The 23199-nt window shown below is 45.8% G+C and overlaps 1 protein-coding gene across 2 annotated transcripts in view; it reads left to right on the forward strand.

Moving 5' to 3' along the window:
• The first annotated feature begins 9772 nt into the window (after positions 1 to 9772).
• Positions 9773 to 23199, forward strand: part of LOC110506450 (inhibitory synaptic factor 1-like) — a 48707-nt gene continuing 35280 nt past the window's right edge. The window contains exons 1-3 of one of the 2 annotated variants that reach the window (XM_036963882.1): positions 9773 to 10576; positions 11998 to 13303; positions 13555 to 13932. In XM_036963882.1, the coding sequence (XP_036819777.1) occupies positions 13783 to 13932 (150 nt within the window). In that variant the 5' untranslated portion in view covers positions 9773 to 10576; positions 11998 to 13303; positions 13555 to 13782. Of the gene's footprint in view, positions 10577 to 11997; positions 13933 to 23199 lie in introns of both variants that reach the window. The other variant, XM_036963881.1, reaches the window with a different exon arrangement.

Here is a 23199-nt window from a genome sequence, read left to right on the forward strand (position 1 = left end):
CGATTCTAGTATCCGGGGTCTTTAATGCAGGGAAACAAATACGTTTTACAAAATTTCTATCAGCATGTTAAATGTGCAACCAGAGAAAAAAAAACTCTGGACCACCTTTACTCCACACACAGAGATGCATACAAAGCTCTCCCTCGCCCTCCATTTGGCAAATCTGTCCATAATTCTATCCTCTAGATTCCTGCTTTCAAGCAAAAATTTAAGTAGGAAGCACCAGTGACTAAAACAATAAAAAAAAGTGTTTGGATGAAGCAGATCCGAAAAGCCACAGGACTGTTTTGCTAGCATTGACTGGAACATGTTCCGGGATTCCTCCGATGGCATTGAGGAAGTAGTACACCACATCAGTCACTGGCTTCATCAATAAGTGCATCGATGACATCGTCCCCACAGTGACCGTACGTACATACCCCAACCAGAAGCCATGGATTACAGGCAGCATCCATACTGAACTAAAGGCTAGAGCTGTCACTTTCAAGTAGTGGGACTCTAACTCGAAAGCTTATAAGAAATCCCGCTATGCCCTCCGACGAACCATCAAACAGGCAAAGCGTCAATACAGGACTAAGATAAAATCATACAACACCAGCAGATGTGAGTAACACCTTTAAACAGATCAACATTCACAAGGCTCCAGGGCCAGACGGATTAACACGACGTGTACTACAAGCATGTGTTAACCAACTGGCAAGTGTCTTCACTGACATTTTCAACCTCTCCCTGTCCGAGTCTATAATACCAACATGTTTCAAGCAGACCACCATAGTGCCTGTGCCCAAGAACACTACGGTAACCTGCCTAAATGACTACCGATCAGTAGCACTCATGTCTGGAGCCATGAAGTGCTTTGAAAGGCTGGTCATCAACACCATTATCCCAGGAACCCGTGACCCACTCCAATTTGCATACCACACCAACAGATTCACAGATGATGTGATCTCTATTGCATTCCACACTGCCCTTTCCCACCTGGACAAAAGGAACACATGTGAGATTGCTAATCATTGAATACAGCTTAGCATTCAACACCATTGTGCCCTCAAAGCTCATCAATAAGCTAAGGACCTTGAGACTAAACACCTCCCTCTGCAACTGGATCCTGGACTTCCTGACGGGCCGCCCCAGGGGTAAAGGGTAGGTAACAAGACATCCACCACGCTGACCCTCAACACAGGGGCCCCTCAGGGGTGCGTGCTCAGTCCCCTCTTGTACTTCCTGTTCACTCATGACTGCACGGCCAGGCACGACTCCAACACTATCATTACATTTGCAGATGACACAACAGTGGTAGGCTTGATCACCGACAATGTCAAGACAGCCTATAGGGAGGAGGTCAGAGACCTGGCCGTGTGGTGCCAGGACAACAACAATTCTTGTCGACGGGGCTGCAGTGGAGCAGGTTGAGAGCTTCAAGTTGGTGTCCACATCACCAACAAACTAACATGGTCCAAGCACACCAAGACAGTCGTGAAGAGGGCATGACAAAACCTATTCCCCCTCAGGAGACTGAAAAGATTTGGCGTGGGTCCTCAGATCCTCAAAAGGTTCTACAGCTCGAGAGCATCCTGACGGGTTGCGTCACTGCCTGGTATGGCAACTGCTCGGCCTCTGACTGCAAGGTACTACAGAGAGTAATGCGAACGGCCCAGTACATCACTGGGGCCAAGCTTCCTGCCATCCAGGACCTCTATACCAAGCGGTGTCAGAGGAAGGCCCTAAATATTGTCAAATACTCTAGCCACCCTAGTCACGGCAAGCGGTACCGGAGTGCCAAGTCTAGGTCCAAGAGGCTTCTAAACAGCTTCTACCCCAAGCCATAAGACTCCTGAACATCTAATAAAATGGCTACCCAGACTATTTGCATTTTTTTATTTGATTTGATGGGTGGATGGGACAGGACAGGGTGGGGTGGCTCTCCTGCATAGGTCCTGCTCTACCTCGAAACCACCAAGCAGAGGTTACCCATACACCTTGCACTCCCTAGACTAGAGAGCTGTAATCATGAGAGCTGTAATCATGAGAGCCTTAATCATGAGAGCTGTTATCATGAGAGCTGTTATCATGAGAGCTGTAATCATGAGAGCTGTTATCATGAGAGCTGTAATCATGAGAGCTGTAATCATGAGAGCTGTTATCATGAGAGCTGTAATCATGAGAGCTGTTATCATGAGAGCTGTTATCATGAGAGCTGGTATCATGAGAGCTGTTATCATGAGAGCTGTAATCATGAGAGCTGTTATCATGAGAGCTGTAATCATGAGAGCTGTAATCATGAGAGCTGTAATCATGAGAGCTGTAATCATGAGAGCTGTTATCATGAGAGCTGTTATCATGAGAGCTGTTATCATGAGAGCTGTAATCATGAGAGCTGTTATCATGAGAGCTGTAATCATGAGAGCTGTAATCATGAGAGCTGTAATCATGCCCCACAACCAATCCCCTCAGCACATTACGACTTTAAAAGAGCCGAAGGGATAATGGCAGGACCTCGGCACAACGCAGACTCAACCCTAGAGGGGAGGACACCTCACTCCCCAGTGTCTCTCTTATAAACCCTGGCCTGAGCACTGGGGAGGGATTTAATTTTGCAGATAGATTGTGGCTTCTATCAATGTAATTATCTGCATCATTTCCAATCCCCCATATACCTTTTTGGGGTAAATATATACAGTATATATTTTTTTAATATATATTTCCTTTCCTTCTTCATTATTTTCCCCTAAACCTACCGCCCCTCCCATAATTGGAGTAAACTAATGAACAACAACACTTAGGCTCCTACTTCCAGCTATAATTCCAGCTATATTTATTTTATGGAGTATTTTTTACATTAGTTATCTTGTGTTTTAGTTATTTTTAGTCCCACCCTTCAGCTCCCGTCAATCCTTTCCCGGCTTAATAATTTAGCCTATGGATCAAGGCTCCAGCTCGTGTGTATATTCATCTTTTGACTGGGAACATTTCTCCACACCTCTGCTGTAATCCCTCCCTTCGCTGTCTCAACACACCTTCCACTTCAAACCCAGTGCCTATCTGAGTAAAGTAATGACTCCTCTTGAGGAATTAAAAAGGCATCATTAGCCAGCACCCGAAGGCCACATCTGATGTGCTGCTAGAAGAATGTTCTAGCTGACGCTGAGAGGGGGGAGAAAATCCAGCCAGATTAGTTTTAACTGTGGCAACACTATTTGTTGAATTTAACTGTGGTACACCTGTCTGTCACTTAAATAGCAATCCATCATCCAACCAATCCATGCATGTTACAGAGAAACAGGTGTAACAAGTGTTGTAAGTGTTGTATAATTGAACAGTTCAAACCCCTGATATTAGTGTGCATCCCTTTTGTTGTTGTAAGTGCCCTTTCTAACGTCGCACACTTCCTTCTCCTTCTACATTCTCCCTCATAAACATCCCCTGCCCCCCTTACCTCGTCCCTTTCTACTGTACCCACGTGGAAGAGGTAGGTTGATGAAACAGTGTCCCATGAATAATGTTAAAACACTTAGAATGAGTTTATATGGTCGCTGGCAGTGTTTTATAATGGTCTCCCACCATTATATTGTATTTCAGTCATTTATGGACTCTTATCTGTTGATTTGTGAATTGCTGTACATGCTATCTATCTGCTGTACTTGCTGATGTAGGCTACATGTTGTCATTGGGCTAGCATGGCTATTCACGTTGCCTTTCTTTGTTCATTTGTACTTTGCAGAGGAGTTTGGCATGTTAGGGCAGCACAGTATTTGTTCATTTGTACTTTACAGAGGAGTTTGGCATGTTAGGGCAGCACAGTATTTGTTCATTTGTACTTTACAGAGGAGTTTGGCATGTTAGGGCAGCACAGTATTTGTTCATTTGTACTTTGCAGAGGAGTTTGGCATGTTAGGGCAGCACAGTATTTGTTCATTTGTACTTTGCAGAGGAGTTTGGCATGTTAGGGCAGCACAGTATTTGTTAATTTGTACTTTGCAGAGGAGTTTGGCATGTTAGGGCAGCACAGTATTTGTTCATTTGTACTTTACAGAGGAGTTTGGCATGTTAGGGCAGCACAGTATTTTTTAATTTGTACTTTGCAGAGGAGTTTGGCATGTTAGGGCAGCACAGTATTTGTTCATTTGTACTTTGCAGAGGAGTTTGGCATGTTAGGGAAGCACAGTATTTGTTCATTTGTACTTTACAGAGGAGTTTGGCATGTTAGGGAAGCACAGTATTTGTTCATGGAGGTGTTTCCTGTAGCCTACTGCACAATGCCAACAATACGATGCCACACAACATGTATGGTGGTGTTATTCAAAGAATAGCTATTTTAATGGACTGACAGCCTCAGATGAATTTCATTTACCTCAGCGTCACGAGGGACATTTACATTAGAGCAGTACTTTCAATTATTTCTATTAGAGGACCTGATCTGGAAAGCCATCAAGTGAACTGGTGGGAAACATGCCACTCATCTGTAAGTGAAGAAGACATAACGTTTTACCTTGACAGAAGACAAACGAAGTCTGCCATCCACAAATAGGCTAAAGAGTATGGGCTATGTATAAAGATGAATAGAATATGTGTCTAATGGTTTTTCATTGAAGCGCTAAGAAACATAGAGATATGTGTGGAGATAAAGTGCAGCTATGGGTGATTGAATTTACATCTTCCTATAACATTGAATCTCACCTGGCTGTCACTATTCCCTGGGCTTAACAAATTCACACAAGTAACCAACAACAGCACAACTGTAGTTTAAAGCAGGACTTTCATTCATACATTTTATTCATCAGAGACACAAGGAAAGCAGAGTATAACAGCCAAGAGTATAATGCCAGCTAGGAGAAGGGAATAGGTGTGTCTGCGAGAGAGAGAGGAGCGCGATACAACGACAGGGCAGATGAACCACATTGGCACGCCTCCCTCTCTATGAATGCACAATGAGGCCGCTGGGCTTGTTAGCGCTCGTCTGGGAAGCCAGGAGTAGGGGTGAGGGGCTATCTTGGCTAACCCCTCTGCAATTCTATTACACTAGTTTATAGCTCTTGGCAAACGCACGGTGCACCAAAGATACTGAGAGAAGGGTGGGGTTAAAGGGGGACTGCTACTTAGCATCTCACAAGGAGACAGAGAGGGCACACAGGGAAACGAGTAGAAAAGGAAAAACAGGGAGAGAAAGAAAACATGACCATTATATTGAGTGACCAAGAAGCTTGACACGGCACGACACCGATGTAATAAGCATAAGAGGGGAACGGCCAGCGATCGAAAAGAGTTTCTTAGAACCTGTTAAACTGCACACTCATATACAAATCACACACAAGTACAACAGGTGGAGAGGACAACCCTTATATTCGGCCTTCTTACTACAGTGATCTCGGGAGAGAGAGATGTGCAAAACCCATGGTTGTGGTTGCATTTGTACCTGGCCTTAAAATAAACAAGGCTAGTCGGCCAGGAATGTAACCCATGGTGCAGTGATCCATCACACTGTGTCCTGTGTGTATGCCCTGCTCGCTGCTTTCCCACACGCACGCACACGCACGCACGCATGCACACACACACACACACACACACACACACACACACACACACACACACACACACACACACACACACACACAGCATCAACCAAAAGCTAATTGAGGAACAGAATAGGCTGATTGCAGGAAAGGCGTTTGGGTTTGTGTCTCTCTGTGGGTGTGTGGTGTGGGAGGTCTGGTGTAAAGAACAGGGCAGGCAGAGCACAGTAAACAGGTCATGACTGAGTGTGGCCAAGCGTAGTGCAGCAGCCAGATGCGCCATCCCATCCTATCCCCCGGCAGGCGCCTGACAGAGAGCTGTCCCTGAGGTACAGGAACAAACAGACCAAACTTGGCCGTGAATCAAACCTCAGAATAATTTATCTCCCATACATAAAGACAAACAGACCCAACATGACAGAGACTCAACACAACACATTAATACCTGGGCCTGGGAAAAGGCCGTAGACACTGTGCAGCACCGCGTCTTCACAAACTGGTATGATGTTACAGGAAAGGATTGGTGCCTCCACAATAGAGTATAGACTCTTTACTCATATGCCTCTAATGTAGACATAACCCACTGCTTGTCCAAAATAACACATTATTTTATCAATGTCTTCCAAGAGATATGTGAATTAATGTAACCTGTTATACTAAATGATGAATCCTTGTACAAGCGTATCATAAGCCTATTATTGTTGCCTATGATTATATCCGCTGTGTTGTATTGCTATTTTAACAACATTCTCAAATGTCCTTTTTTTGTGAACTTCTGATGCTTCTCTCAAGCCACCATTTTGCTAAAGACTGACAGAGAACAAAAAGCTACCCACATCACAACTACACCACAGTGCCACACAGTGGAGAAGATCGGAACAACAAATCCCTCTGTAAATAAAATCAATTAATGACTGTTAGATTATGCCACAGAGGGATTTTTATGGGCATGTCCTTTTCCTGTTAAAGTTTGATCACTCTCCAAAGGGAATCATGATACTTTAGAACACTCACAAATCATTCTGCTCAGCCGTCCAAGTAACTGTCCAGTGTTTCCAGATTTATATGAAATATGACCTATAATTAATTTCCAATATGAATGAAATTGTTTTCCATCCAAAAAAAGCTTTTTTTGCCCCCATTTTAAAAAGCAACTTTTCTGTGTTGGAATGGTGTGGGCGTATCCCAACAACAGTTGGTATACACCGGTCATGCGAGTAGACCGCTGATTGGCCAGCTCATCCTCCTCTCTGAGGAAGTAGCAAGCATTCTCCAAACACTCTGTTTGAGGAGATACACGTTTGAGGAGGGGTTTTTGATGTGTTTTTACTCCAATTTATGCTTTTGCCACATATACGAGTGCAGGATGAGTCAACAACATTATTTGGGTGTGAGTTAACAGAATATGAACTTTTAAAAGTGAGATATTTACTGGACATGTACTTTAACATGGCAGAGGGAGGCTAGACTACCATTATTGATCCTCTGTGTTCATCTCTCTCAGGTTTATTAGGAGAAATATATCCTACTGCACGCATCCTGAGCAGAGCCAGCCCTGGGCTGTGGTGTAGACAGCATCCAAGGAAGACAAAAAAAGGAACTGTAATAAAAAGATCCTTGGTCCTTGAAATATCATATTAGTAGACTATGAGTGAGGTAAACAGAGGCAGTCAAGACACCCCACCCAGACCCAGATCCGTTATAGGTCTACAGTACATTACCAGGCTGATTTCCCCTGGACCAACGGCCGCTCAGCACGTCTTTGTGTGCGCCCCTCAAGAAAAATATTGTGTTCTATAAAACTTCTCCATAAACGGCCAGGCACAATAAATCCAGGGTAGAAATATTAAGTGGAAGCAATATTTCTCTGGACTCGCTCCAGATTCATAGTAAAACTCAATAGTCGGGATGACCTTAACGTTAAAATATATATTATAGCAGGAAATAATGGCATTTCTTTCCAATGAAGGCATCCCTGAGAGGGAACTATTTTCAACCCACTTGAATTCCACTGGTGACACATCCATTAAAATAGACTATGAATACACTTGCAATAGATATGGTCACTGTTCATAACAAATGCAATTCTGTAAAAAAATTATTGTATTGAAAACAGTTATTGCATTTAAGAGTAAACCCAAGTCAAATACTGTACATGATCAAGGACAGCTGTTTGTGAAAATCCTGGCTCTGCGTAATGCTCTGCCACGTGTGAATGGACGGATTCGCCTGTCACACACACACACACACACACACACACACACACACACACACACACACACACACACACACACACACACACACAAAACTTTTGGAGCTCGCTGTTGCTCGGAATTTGATGTCAATTAAATGTCTATTCCACTTTGGCTTAACGTAATTTAGTTGAAATGACGTGGAAACAACGTTGATTCAACCAGTGTGTGCCGAGTGGGGAGCTTGAAACTTGGCAGCAAGTGCATCTTCCAGTAAGATAATAACCACAAGCACACATCAAAATGGTTAATAGGCCAAAAAACTCAACATGTTGCAATGGTCATCTCAGTCTCCCGACTTGAAACCCATTGAAAACCTGTGGTTTGAGTTTAAGAGGGCAGTCCATAAGCGCAGACGAAGTATATCAAAGATCTGGAAGGATTCTGTATGGAGGAATGGTCTAAGATCCCTTCCAATGTGTTCTCCAATCTCATAAAACATTTTAGAAAAAGGCTCAGTGCCGTTATCCTCGCAAGGTGAGGCATTCAAAACAATTTTGACCCCTATCTGTTTAAGAAAATAAAAACATTGCTTTCCCTTTATCAAGGATGTCAATCATTTAAATGTTTACATTTGAGTCATTTAGCAGACGCTCTTATGCAGGGCGATTTACAGTTAGTGCACTCATCTACAGATAGCTAGGTGGGACAATCACATATCACAGGGATAGAAAGTACACTTTTCCTCGAACAAGGTAACTATCAGTGGAGAGCTAGGGGAGGGGGGGGGGGAGTCAAGTGCAAGTGCTGGTTAGATTTTTTTTGTGGGGGGGGGGGGGGGGGGGGGGGGGTGTTGAGGTGAGGAGGATAATTATTTAAGATACTGTTTGAAAAGGTAGGGTTTCAGATGTTTTTGGAAGATGTCCTAGCTTCAGGGGGAAGCTGGTTCCACCACAGGACAGAGAAGAGCTTGGACTGGGCTGAGTGGGAGCTGCCTACCGTATGAGTAGGAGGGCCAAGAGACCTGAGGAGGCAGCACAGAGTGATCAGGTTGGGGTGTAGGGTTTCAGCATATAGCCTGCAGGTACTGAGAGGCAGTTCCTTCCAGAGGTAAGCTCCATTGTCTTGTAGTGGATGCGAGCATCGACAGGAAGCCAGTGGAGTGTATGAATGAGCAGGCGGGCTGCAGGCGGGCTGCAACGTTCTGGATAAATTGGAGGTGGTTTGATGGCACAAGTGGGAAGCCCAGCCAACAGTTGCAGTAGTCCAGACGGGAGAGGACAAGTGCCTGGATTAGGACCTGCGCCGCTTCCTGTGTGAGGTGGGGTCGTACTCTACGGATGCTGTAGAGCATGAACCTGCAGGAGTGAGTCAATGCTTTGATAACCATATGTAAAGGAAGTATTGATCTAAGAGATATAGAGTTATAGGTACACCAAGACGTATTTCAATATGGTATAGTATTTATCACTGATGTTTTCAAAAGGAGAAAGAGAACATGCAAAGCTGATGTTTTATTAATCAAAGCAAATGTACAAAGGGAATACATGTTCTACTGTAGAATCCTCCCAATTAGCCCTTCACATAAGTGGTATACTGTCTGTGATCCTGGCAGTCCAAACCACACTGGTCCTCACTTCAGACTCATCTGGACCTCGATTTCCAGCACATCTCCCTTAACAATTATGCAAAAGAATGCCAAGGCCTCTTGGCACACTTACCCACAAAAACCCACAGGAAACCTACATTCACTACCTGCTGAAAACTGCCGCTAAAACATGCCATTGTTGCTTTGCTAAAAGACACAACGTGCTTTTGTTACAGATTTCACATTAAGATAATTGCCTCTGGAGGGGTTAGATAGATGATATGATCAAAACATCCTAATGAGGAGAGTAGGGAGAGGGAAGGTAATGCAGTCCCTCCTTGATGAGGTCATAACAACCCCAACCTGCTTTGTGTGTTAATGATGCAACAGCCAGCAATTTTTGGACACTCGTTCCCTAGTGAAGGGTCGGCTGTCTGTGAGCGGAGGAAGAGTCCATCCTGAGAAAAGAGAGTTAGAGCGATACATAGAGGGTAAAGAGAGAGGGGAGAGAGGATCCAGGCAGAGGAGACTGTAGCTACCTAGCTAGTGCTGTGCCTTTAAAACGCCAGGCCCCTCCTTCCTCCACACAGTCAGAGCGGAGAAGCAAAGCAAGTTGTGCTGGCAGGAGCCTGAGCCTCACGATAAACCCTGGCATCAGCCTGCCTTCATCCGGCAGTCAGCGAGGACACTTCAGGGCGCAGGGGCAGAGAGACGGGACGGAGAGAGAGTGAGACAGACAGAGAGAGAGAGAGAGAGAGAGAGAGAGAGAGAGAGAGAGAGAGAGAGAGAGAGAGAGAGAGAGAGACATATTGGCGTCAGGAGCAGCCTCCAGAGGGCTCTGACTGATACAGATCCTCTCCACAGCTCTGTACGCAGTAGCTCTTTCTGCTGTTTCCTGACGCTGGCAGGGTTGATGAGGATGGCGAGTGGCTTCTTCTTTTCCACAGCATCGTCACTAGAGCAACGGTAGCATCAGCATCTACAGCAGCAACAGCTTCAGCCTCAGCATCATCAGCAGCAGCAGCAGCCGGATCTATACTCTGCTGCTGGTCCCTATTCTTCAGCCGCCTCCTCTCTCTGGTGTCTAAGAGTGCTGCTGTCAGGGCCGTTCCGCCCACCTCCACTTCTGCCTCCTCCTGCCTCCCCCTCCATCCTGCCTCCTCCTCCATCCCGCCTCCTCCTCCACATCTCCATCCTCCACATGCTCTCCTTCATTCCTTCCATTGAGCCACGGCACTGAATGAATTCTTCGCCCTCTGACTGGAGCTGCTTTCTCTAGGAAGACAGTAAGTGATGTAGGGAGAGAGGTAGATGCAAAGAGAACAAGTCGGGGAGTATAATATGTGTGTGTGCGAGCATGTGAGTGTGTGGCTGAAAGAGAGGAGGGTGTCAGTGTGTGTTTTGATAGAGAGATTGAGACTGCAAGAGAACTAGCAGGATGTGTGTGGCTTGGATGATCCTCCTGTGCATTTAATCAGTCAGTATCACAGAGGAGCATAGACTGTAAGCCCTGGACACAGCTAAAGCTGCTGATGTAGAGAGAAGGTAAGTGTGTGTGTGTGTGTCTGTGTTTTGGTGTTAATAAGAGGAAGGTGGGAGAGTCCTGCTGAGACTAGATGTGCATTTTCACAGCAGCTAAAAAAATGGTCAAATTCCAGCACCGCAGTTAATTCCTGTCTATCTCCCTGCCTCCCTCTCTCCCTCTCTCCCTCCCTCTCTCTCCCTCTCTCCCTCCCCCTCTCTCCCTCTCTCCCTCCCTCTCTCTCCCTCTCTCCCTCTCTCCCTCCCTCTCTCTCCCTCTCTCCCTCCCCCTCTCTCCCTCTCTCCCTCCCTCTCTCTCCCTCTCTCCCTCCCCCTCTCTCACTCTCTCCCTCCCTCTCTCTCCCTCTCTCCCTCTCTCCCTCCCTCTCTCTCCCTCTCTCCCTCTCTCCCTCCCCCTCTCTCCCTCTCTCCCTCCCCCTCTCTCCCTCTCTCCCTCCCTCTCTCTCCCTCCCTCTCTCCCTCTCTCCCTCCCTCTCTCTCCCTCTCTCCCTCCCCCTCTCTCCCTCTCTCCCTCCCTCTCTCTCCCTCTCTCCCTCTCTCCCTCCCTCTCTCTCCCTCTCTCCCTCCCCCTCTCTCCCTCTCTCCCTCCCCCTCTCTCCCTCTCTCCCTCCCCCTCTCTCCCTCTCTCCCTCCCTCTCTCTCCCTCCCTCTCTCCCTCTCTCCCTCCCTCTCTCTCCCTCTCTCCCTCCCCCTCTCTCCCTCTCTCCCTCCCTCTCTCTCCCTCCCTCTCTCCCTCTCTCCCTCCCTCTCTCTCCCTCTCTCCCTCCCCCTCTCTCCCTCTCTCCCTCCCTCTCTCTCCCTCCCCCTCTCTCCCTCTCTCCCTCCCTCTCTCTCCCTCTCTCCCTCTCTCCCTCCCTCTCTCTCCCTCTCTCCCTCTCTCCCTCCCCCTCTCTCCCTCTCTCCCTCCCCCTCTCTCCCTCTCTCCCTCCCTCTCTCTCCCTCCCTCTCTCCCTCTCTCCCTCCCTCTCTCTCCCTCTCTCCCTCCCCCTCTCTCCCTCTCTCCCTCCCTCTCTCTCCCTCTCTCCCTCTCTCCCTCCCTCTCTCTCCCTCTCTCCCTCCCCCTCTCTCCCTCTCTCCCTCCCTCTCTCTCCCTCCCTCTCTCTCCCTCTCTCCCTCCCTCTCTCCCTCTCTTCCTTGCTCTATTGCTGTTGTATTCTATTTGCAGTGCTGCTGAGCCTAGAGAGGAGAAAAGAGAGAGAGGAAGAAAAAAACAACTGCTTTCCTTCTCGTCTCTCCAGGTGTCATGTGTGATTGGCCAGCTTGCCCTCTGGCAGTAGCATCAGCCTGGATTCCGTGTGTGTCTCGTCCCCCTGCCTGTGCCTGGGCTCCGGCTGTCCCTGGGGACGCGCTACTGGGATTTACCTCTTACTGCTGGATGGAGATGGGCTTTCTGCCTTTTTGAAAACTGTTCACCAAAGGAGAAATGCACAGATACAAAGAAGGAGGAAATATAACGAATCAATCAGCAGCACAACCAGGCAGACTGCTGGATTCCCTTAGCAACAACTCAGGGAGTGAAAGAGAGAAGTGAATCGTCTCTTCCTATCTTCTCTGGTGTCTGGTTTCTGGGCACACCCCTGCAGACCAGAGTGGACCAACAGTCGGATCTGAAAGGGCAGGATTTGGGACACTGCATGGGCACGAAGGACACGCAAGTCACCCTAATGCCAGGGGAAGGACCCTCCTCTTCCTCCTTCTCTTTCACCTCCTCTGGTTCATCACCATGTTGGTTTGTCATTCTTCCCCTGCACGTTATATTCATTAGTCACATTTTACTCGCTAAGATGTCCGTTTATCCTCATTCTTGCCACCTGGACTAAGCCCTGCCACTGAACACTGAACAAAAGATTGGACATTCTTCACACACACACACACACACACACACACACACACACACACACACACACACATACACACACACACACACACACACACACACACACACACACACACAGAGAGAGAGACTCTCACCCCTCCTCCTACCTTCCTTACTCCTCTCTTTGACGAGAAATGAACAACACATGTCGGGCATCATCTGAACATAAAATGGATGGGTGCAGAAGTTGCTTTTGATGTGGGCTATTTCTTTATTCCTTCAAGATTAGTTTATTCTACCGTCACTTCTAAGAGAAAGGGAACACTGCACAGCGGAGGACACAGGAGGAATATCTATTGTTTTCAAAAGGATTTGTTCTCCTCGCTCCCTAAAAAAGACAGATGCCAAACTGAGGGAGTATATTTAGAATCCAAAGCTTGTCCCTACTGCCTACCAATAATGTAGACCAAGATCATTCAAAAAAATGAGCAACTGCTGGGGGTTCTATTTTTCTTTGCTTGGATATTCTGATCTACAGGGGAGGCTGAACATGAACCCCTTGTTCAGCTTGACAACCTGGGATGCACTCTTTTACAGTAACCTGGCTGACACCAAGTCACTGCATCGTATCAGCTAAATAAGATTGTAAAGGAAGGTGAGTGGGAGGGGAAAATAGCAACTTCCTCTGACAGACGATCTAAATAAATATCCTCCTCAGAGACCGATGCAAACGTACACACTGACACATGAGATGAGTAGGCTCTCTAGCTCAACACTATTATATAAGGTGTTTTCACACACACCATCTTAGCTCCTGTTCTTTTCATCATCCTCCTGTTCCGTGGATCTAACTTGAGTTTTTTCATGTTTCTTTTGGCTTAATTTTTGGTACAATCCATCCTGGAGCCATGGATGGCGGAGGGTAACGCCAGGGGGTTGAGCGCTCAGGCCAGGCAAGGTCTTTTGGCTGTCCAGGGGCTTTTAAGATGTTGAGGTCTCCCTGCGTGGCCGGGGCCCCTGTTCGGATCAGTAGCACTGAGGCTCCTCGCGGCCAGAGACATGGACCCCGAATCGGCTCCCCCCCGCCCCTGCCCTCAGCCCGCCGGCCCCTGGCCCCAAGTCGCCCTGTGAAGGATGTCCCTCAGCAGAGCTCCGGCCCGGGACACCTCTGAGACCCCCAGCCAGACCCCCAGAGAACGCATCCGCAGCCACATGAAGATGGTGATCAACCAGCTGGACGGCATTCTCAAAGAGCTCAAGGATGTGGCCAAGGAACTCCGGGAGGTGAGGCACTATAGCGGGCAGCATGCGCCACTGTCTCACCTTACTGGGGACAAGGTTCCGGGGGTGGTGGTGGGGGGGGGGGGGGGGTGGGGGGGGGGGGGTGGGGGGCTGGAGGAGTAAGGTAGATGGGGGAGTTACTCCTTGAGAGGATTGCATTGAATGAAGTGTATAGAATGCATTACACGGAATAGAGATGCTTTTAATTAGGATTTGAAGATGACATCACTTTGGCTTTGGTGCAGGTGGCAGGAGAACATCGGTTTCTGCTTCTGTAATTAGAAATACCATCTTCCTTTTGGCATTCGAGGGCTAATTCCGATATCATCGTGTACACAACGATAAGTGCCGTTCAGATGTATTCAGCGTCCTATGAAACCTTCTTTAAATAGTGGCTGTAGAAGAAGCAGGGCAGAGCCAGGAATCTGGGCTGAAACAGAAACACAGGGGAGAGAAGAGGTGTGCTTAGGTAAGACACAGGACTTGGCACTGCACTAGTTACGTAACCATTTTGTTATCAGCTGGATATCTACTGTATTTTCACAACTGCCATGGTAACGCGATGAAAAGATCAGAGTGTGTGTCTGCATCAAAAAGGGATGAACAAACAGGAAGAATATGTGTGTGGATCATATAGTGTGTGACAGCGTGTGGGTCTTTATGGAATGTCTACTGTACTTTTGAAAAGTTCATTGATATTAGAATGCAGGATTGATGTGTGTGTATGTGTGTGTGTATGTGTGTGTGTATTTTGTGGGTGTCCATGTGTATGTACCTGTGTGTGCAATGTGCACACACATGTGTAAATGCAAAGCTATCTTGCCCCCTTGCCCCTTGCTATCTTGCCCCTCGTCCAGAGGACGTCCTCCCCCCTCTCCCTCTCTCCCTCCTTTCACTCTCTCTCCCTCTCCATATCTCTCTCTCTCTCTCTCTGAGTAAATAGTGGCTCTCTGACACATCCCCACTCCAACCCCACCCTATCTGTTATTACCTGCCTCCCAACCTCCCTCTGATCAGGGGGCCAGGAGTGGGGGGCTGGGGGCTGGGGGCACGCCCAGTGCCCTGGAGACCCAGGGGAGGATAGAGTCCGACCAGACCAAGGGGAGGGTGGGAGGGCGAGGGGTCATAACTCACTCCATCACCACCACCTTCCCCTGACTCCCCCAGTCTTTTGCCCACTTCCTCCTTTATGTACTCACATGGGGAGAGGTGCAAGGGCACGGCTCACATCGCTCCACACCGCTCACTCACAGCTCACGCTTCCCTCTGAGTCCAAAAAACCCCACCGGTGCTCTAGTGATTGATGATTATGGGACTCCTGCAAGTGGAATAATGCTGGCTGGAGCTATTTATAAACAAAAACACTAGCTACCTCTGTCTAGCTCTGCCAGCACCAACATATACAGTATTACGTTTCTCATTTCAGAGCCCCAAAAAGGATTCAATATAGCAGCCGATGTATCATCCGTTCTGAAGGGAACACAAATAGAAATATTGAAATTGATAGCAAGAGATTGTGTTAGCCACAACAGCAGTAGTGGCAGTAGTATCAATATTTAGTAAGTTGCTAATTTATTCCATTGTGGACTGTATTAATAGCAAAACGTTAAAAAGGTGAAAAAATGCATTAGTGCTCAATGTACCGGCAGATGCATGGCTGCCTAATGTTCCGGAAAATCTCTCATTCTTGGCCACATGAAATGAATAACATAATAGATAACATCTGTCACATAAATAAATGATGAATTACTGGCTCTGTTAAGAAAAACAAATAAATAACTCAATAACGGGAGTCAGGGTAACGTGGTGAGTGAATGTGAACTGAACTGGACTGACTGGGTGGTGGATCATCACTCCATGTTGGAGGATGGTGTTTGGAGAAGCCTGATGGCGTATGGCGATCCGGTGGCAGCAGAGATAAATATAGGATTATCTCTAGAGGTCCGTAGGGAGCTGGGCTGATTTCAGAGCTCTCAGGGTTAAAGACAAGCAGAGCTCCCGTCAGTCCACATACTGTATCAACAGCTCATAAATGGCTGTCTCCACAGCCAGGCCTGAACCCTGGTCATACAGGACCAGGACAGTACGTGGCCCTGGGCCCAGACCTGCATTCAGTATGTGGGTTATCTCAGACATGCTCCATGGCCACAGCAGGGGAGGCTATCGTAACGTCGCCCCATGCCTTCACAGAGTTTAGGAGAAGGGGGTTAAAGTAGGGCCACCATGGCAGAGCCAAAATAGTGTTTTTGGAAGGGGATCTAAAACTGGCAATTATAGTGTAGCTAGACCCACAGCCTTGTCTCATGTCATTTCAGCCATTGGTCTGTGCTGGAGGTGTGAAGACAGGAGAGGAGATGGAGGCATGATACAAACAACGTTACATACCATACATAAAACTAAACCAAGCCGTAGAGAAGATGTCATCATAACAACTGCCAGATTAGAAGGCAGCGCAATCACATAGAGAGATGCCATTGATCTTATTTACATACAGAAACGTATTACAGCAGCTATATACTCGCCGCGCTTCAAGATATGATGTTTCCAGCATTACCATTCAATTGTGTCACATTTGTGAATCCCATTATGCAATTTCACAGAAAGAATAAAACAGAATCTAAATGAAGACTCCAAAATGAAATACACTGATAATATACTCTCCACACATCAACAGCAATAGCAGCTGTAGAAGAATGTTTTAATTCGGGGTATCATGTCAACATTACCCTTACAATCTCTGACAGCCAAAAATGGAACCAAATGAAAATCACAGCATGAAATATATTTTTTTGTTAAAACTGAATCCAAATGAAGAAAAGCTATTTAAAATAGCTGAGGAATAGCAAATGTAAGAAAACATCCATATTGGGTATTAGAGAGATATAAGACTGGTAAATTGAAAGCATTAAATGAGGCGGTAAGAACAGAAAAATTGGAGAGTGGAGGGGAAGAGCAGGCACGCTGCAAAACAGAAAGAGACGAGTGGTAGGCACGTCTTTATATGGAACCAAAAGAGAATAGGGAACTGTTATTATGTGGACCTAGTCATTATGTAGAATCATACGAAGAGCAGAGGATGGAAGATTTCCATGCTCAGTGAGAGGAAAATGCAAATAGGGCGGCCATGAAAACCAGTAGCAAGAATTAAGGTAGCTAATGAGAGGAGGGAAGAAAGAAATACCTAGAGCAATTATCACTGACAGAGTACAATATGCACCATTTCTTAGAACTCGGAGTCTGGCTGCCCAATCACTGATCTGGCAAATCAGGCAAATCAGTTAAGAACCCATTCTTATTTACAATGACCGCCTACGTTAACTGCCTTGTTCAGGGAAAGAATGATTTTTACCTTGTCAGCTTGGGATTCAATCTAGCAACAATCAAGGGAACATTCCACAAATGAAAATGGACAAAGGAAAATGCCATGTAAATAACCTGATTAGAAAGCAGAAAGCAGCACTTTTATGTTTGTGGCATTCTATAAACGGTGCATTGTTTGGGCCCCGTGTGATGCGGTGGGAGGAATACAAAATATAAACAGCTGGCTGAAGATCAGTCAGAGAGCCACTGGGCCTCCGTCCTGATCCAGTCTGGAATGGGCACCAGCACCACGGTGGTGGACGACAAGGGAGTCGGCACACTAGGCGAACCGCCACAGAGCTCAGCACCGCTCAAATCTGGTCAGAACACAGAGGTAGCCACAGGAAGCCCTAAATCCAAATCAAAGGCTGCTGTTTCTGCAGTGGACGTTTATCCTCTCCTCTGTTTGCTCTCTGTTCCCCTGCCGACAGTGCCCCGTGGCAGGGACGAGGCCACCTGACAGTTGTAGTGTCAAAGGGTGGACACTAGGTGTGCAGTCACAGTGACACTCATTGCCTAGCAGCACAATTATGACAATTGCAAATTGGTGCACCAACCCAACCTCTCAGGTCTGAAAAAAACATGTTCAGTGTGAGAACAGGTGCCGTAATTGGAAGGGTCTTGGTGATTTTTTTTTTTTTTTAAATCTACAGTGTATGTGTTAAAAAGATGCCCCTGTGGCCACAAACTAATCATGTGTTAGCGCTGCAGGTGGTGATGCTGGTTTCCTTTAGTTTACCGGAGCCCACTTATCACAAATTACAATCAGTCTCTGTGCCCTGGTGGACCGTTTCCCAGAAAGCAACTGTTTTCATTTCCCTGCCAGTTTCCTAGGTTGACTGCCCAGTTTACCGTGGCCTCTCCAGTGAGGGTGCCCCAGCCCAGCATGCTGGTAGCGACTAGCGAGGCAATTTACTGAAGATTAAGGGCAGGATTTGGCCAAGCTGAGGGGCTGGGGAAACGCTCACCAGCTGCCCTGCAAGCACATGGAGTTCACTGGGCTATGCTGAAGGCTTACCGTCACCTCTGAGAGTTGATAGGATCACTAAACCTGCCACAACTGGGCCAAAGGGTTTCCTAAAGCGTCATGTACAACCAGAGATAAAACAGAAGTGAAGCAATCCTATGTCAATTTGTTCCACCTTGTCTGACCTCCTTTGTGTGCTGAAATTAAATTCTCCAATTAAACTTGCTGATATTATGCCTCCAGCAAAGTTCCTTAAATTCTACACATGAACAACACGACAGGGCCCCCCCCCCGCCCCCCCATCTCCATACCTGTGTTCCTCAGTCAGTGTCACGTGACCCGGACGTGATCTTCGGATGACCTCATTGACCAGTAGCCTGGCCAGTTCCGCCTCAGAATGTCCCATAACGCTCCTATAGTAAAACAGAGAGACACCTTAGCAGTGGGACATAAAGAGTTAAAGCTTTAGTGGCTTCTAACCTTGAGAGGGAGCTGTGGAGAGGAGAGAGAAAAGAAAACTGCACCAGGCTGGCATACCTTTCCCCTGAGCCTCTTTTACCAAGCACCGCTGTGGAGCTACAGCTACTTTAAGATGCAGGGCCAGTGTGTTGACCAGCCCAGCATGCCTGTAAAACCCAGTGGATTAGCAGGCCCTTTGAACTCTCCTTCTCTGTGGACCTTGCACTCAGCATAGATGATAATGAAAGTTCCTGGTTAGAGCCCAGGCGAGGTACAAAATTGGCCCTTATCAAATCAACCTGGTAAGCCACATATCTTTTCTACAACGCCAGCTATCTGTGACTAGATACCATTACATGAGGTAGAGGATTGAGGGGGCTTGCTATGCATGTTCGCACATAATGTGAAGCTGCAACCCTTCCCCTTCCTCCAGGGGAGGATACAGGAGAGAGAGGGGAGGGAGAGTGCAAGAGAGAGTGAGAGAGAGAGAGAGAGGGGAGGGAGAGAGCAAGAGAGAGAGAGAGAGAGAGAGAGAGAGAGAGAGAGAGAGGGGAGGGAGAGAGCAAGAGAGAGAGAGAGAGAGAGAGAGAGAGAGAGAGAGAGAGAGAGAGAGAATGGTTCCTCCTGCTGTACAGGCTGGTGACAGACCGGTTGAAACAGCTTATATCAATTTTAGCAATTGTGCTTGTGGGCGTTTTTAGGATTGTTTTTGGCCTATCTTTGAGCTGTGAATAAAACCAGTGGGCTGTAGTTAATGGTGTGAAAAAATGGCATCCATTGAAGTGCACAAGCAAGCCCCCGGAATAGAATAGCTACATTACTTGATGGTCTCTGAGCATACTGTACTCACGCTGACAAAACCATTTTCTTTGGACTTCCAGTGAAATGTCTGCAAGGTTGAATGTCACTGCACTGAAGGGGCACAAATACCAAAGAAGAAATTGGAGACATGTAGGTTATGAATGTGTCTGAAAGTATGAATAGCAACCCAAATTAATACAGTAGGTGACCTACTTGTCAAGAGACCAATTTTTCTCTCCGTCGGCTGTACCAGGGAAACGCTCAGGGCAGCTAGATCCCTATTACATTATGGTTCGTTGTGACACACTGAGGAACCTACAAAACCTCACGTGGTTTTGGCCAAAATATTAATAACTGCTTTGCTATGATTGGGTAACATGAATCGACCCAGTTTAGAATGAGCCCATAATGTGATTGTTCTGAGAAGCCCAACGTCCTATCAAAAGCTTTAACAGCAGGCAACCAAGCATCTGCGACCTCAAACCTTTAAAAACCTTTCAATCAGGCATTCGATTCATTTGATCAATTCTGGCTATTGGCCTATCTGACCGGGTTTTTGATGATTCACACCAGAGTGCTCTTTAAGTGAGACATTCCACTCCATTCATATCCTCTGATTTGGCGCCAAACTCAGATTGCAAAATGTGCACGTGTTTTCAAGCATAGTCCTTTTACTAAAACCTTTGTAGACTAATATGCATCGCTGTTGTTATACAGAATATCACACACGAGAAGAGGTTGTAAAATATATTTTAGAAGTTAACTTACATTGTGTCGCCAACCTGTTGCCCTAATCCTAACCTTAATCCTAACCCTAAACTAAACTAACCTAACCTAACCTAACCTAAACTAACCTTAACCCTTACCTTAACCATTTTAAATTCCAACTTTAATAGAGTGACGTCAGAGTTTGACGTTCCAAGTACTCTGGATAGAACTAATACCAGAAGGTATTATCCAGCAGCAATTATCCTGCAGGTGCCCACAGTCACAATCACATCCACATACTGTATACAGCAGGTTTTCCTAACATCTATAGGCTATTCGTTAATGATTATGTGATATGTCCTGATATGTTGTAATGTATTATGTATTGGTCATTAATATGACAACTATTGAGAAGTATTCATTGTTAAGGGAATTGCTAATTGATAAAATACCTGTTTAGGGCTTTTAACATGTTCAGGTGCTCATTTTCAACCCCCTAGATTTGATGTCCGCGTGGAAATCGATATTCCCATCAAAATCCATCGGTTTAAGATAGAGATATCTTTTTTTGCATGGGCTGCTTCTCGATCCACCATATCCACCGATGTCGGCCTTCTGCTTCTGTGGTGGAAGATGGCAGAGCTACAGCGGTGTTTGTCAGACCAGGAGACATCAAGAAAATCGGTCTTCTCATAAAATCGTTTGCAGAGTCCGAACAGTTTGGGCTTGAAAGTTAAGACTCTCACAAACGTGATGGTATTCTCCGTTTTGCTATATGACCCCCACAAGCTTCACGGGACACATCTGAAGTTGGTACTGCCGATGTGCCAACTTCTGTCTGTAGTGTCCGGCTACAAACGAATGTGACCCCACCATCAGAAGGTGAGCCCCTTACGAACATGCACTCACTCCAAAAAATGGATGAATTGGATAGGGCATTTCCACGTCATAGGAGTATGGGTCATTACACTATAAAAAAAATATACACAAATCTTGAGCTTTTTTATGTCTCTCAGATATAGGACAGATACTTTAAATCATACTCACATATTTTTGTTTGCTTTGTTATTTTTTTGTTGGGGGGGGGGGGGGGGGGGGGTTCAGGTAGGCTGACACTTTAAAGAATAAAAAAAGTAAGAACTACAAACAGAGAAATGATCATATTGATCACACTGGAGTTTGTACTAATAACGTTTGTATGTGAAGAAGAAAAACACAACACCGCCAACTCCCCATCCCATCCTCCCCAGTACAAAATGTCCCCCCCCCCCCCACTAAATATCATGTATGAATGTGATGTTTAAAGCTTTTCTATGGGCTAATTACCATTAGTAAGGCCATACTCAATGTTTCATCAAGGCTTAGATTTTTTTTCTGCCTCATCTACAGGTGCTTCATAATTATTGTCACCCTTGTTAAAGATGAGCCAAAAAGACTGTATAAAATAAATAATACAAATACTGGGCTGTATGTATTGTACGCTCCAAAACATTTGGGAATTCTATTATTTTATATTTTTGCTCAGATACAATTATTTTGTTTCAGAAGCAATAAAAAAAATATATTGCCTCCCCTTTTTTCAATACTCTAGCAGCCTCCCCCTTGCGAGGACAAGGACACTGAGCCTTTTTCTAAAATGTTTTATGAGATTGGATAATACATTGGGAGGGACCTGAGACCATTACTCCATACAGAATCTTTCCAGATATTTGATATCCTTCATCTGTTCTTATGGGCTGATCTCTTCAATTCAAACCACTGATTTTCAATGGGTTTCAATGGGTTTCAATGGGTTTCAAGGGTTTCAAGTAGACTTGAACCCTATTGATAATCAGTGGTTTGAATGGAAGAGAGCAAAATGTTGATTTTGTGGTCAAAATGTTGATTTTGTGGTCAATTAACCATTTCTTTGTAATTTTGATTAATGCTTGGGGTTATTGTCTTGCTGGAAGATCCACTTGTGGCCAAGTGTCAGCCTCCTGGCAGAGGCAACCAGGTTTTTGGCTAAAATGTCCTGGTACTTGGTAGAGTTCATGATGCCGTCGACCTTAACTCCATTGGTCCCTTTTTGAATAAAACAAAAAATGTTTGAGCATGTACATGTATTTTTTTGCTCATCTTTACCAACGGGTGCCAATAATTATAGACCTGACTGTATACCACCATTTTGCACCTGAATCTTAATACTTCACACCCTCCTGACAGCACCATATGGTCCACTATGCTACAATATTTCAGTAACATTTCAGTAGGCCAACAATACTGTTGTACCTTCCTATAATGTCTATGAACAAGATAACGCAGCGTTCACAACATTCCGGGAAATTTGTAAATACCAGCATACGATTGGGAAAAATACACTTGAACACCCCTCCAACTGGTGATGATTAGTAACCTCCGACGTCATCTGTCAGTAAGACAACAAGCATGGCAGCATCTCCAGCAGTTTTTGTTGATAGTAAGAACAAAATACAAATTGTTCATGCAAAGTTGATTCCGTTCATCTTCCTATTGATTTAGAAAGTGAAAGCAGCTTTTTATGGGCAAAAAATATCAAACAATCACAAGCCTTTCAATGACCTCCGTGTTTGACGGCATTTCCCAGTTCAAGCATGTGAATACACCCAACTTGTAATTACGACTTCACAACTGTTATTTATCACAGTTGGTTATGAAGGCAGTATTATTCCCAGAATCCCCAGACTAAAATGTCATTCATTACCTAATTTCTGTTCCTGAGTAGCCTGTGTACATATGTCATCTAAATAGGGTCTTAGAAGGCAGGGGTGAGTTCCCCAAAACCTCTGAAGCACTACAATCATCTGAAGTCCATTGTAGGCAATGGATGAACAATGATCTTAGTGCACACAGGTTTTGAGAAACCCACCTCAGATCAGTTGATAGAGATAGGTGTACAATTGGTGACTGATTGCAGGAGCATGGGCCTGGAACTTCAGCCAGACATTTCCTTCCAC

Source organism: Oncorhynchus mykiss, chromosome 26 (assembly GCF_013265735.2).
Source record: "Oncorhynchus mykiss isolate Arlee chromosome 26, USDA_OmykA_1.1, whole genome shotgun sequence".
NCBI classification, from domain to species: Eukaryota; Metazoa; Chordata; class Actinopteri; order Salmoniformes; family Salmonidae; genus Oncorhynchus; species Oncorhynchus mykiss.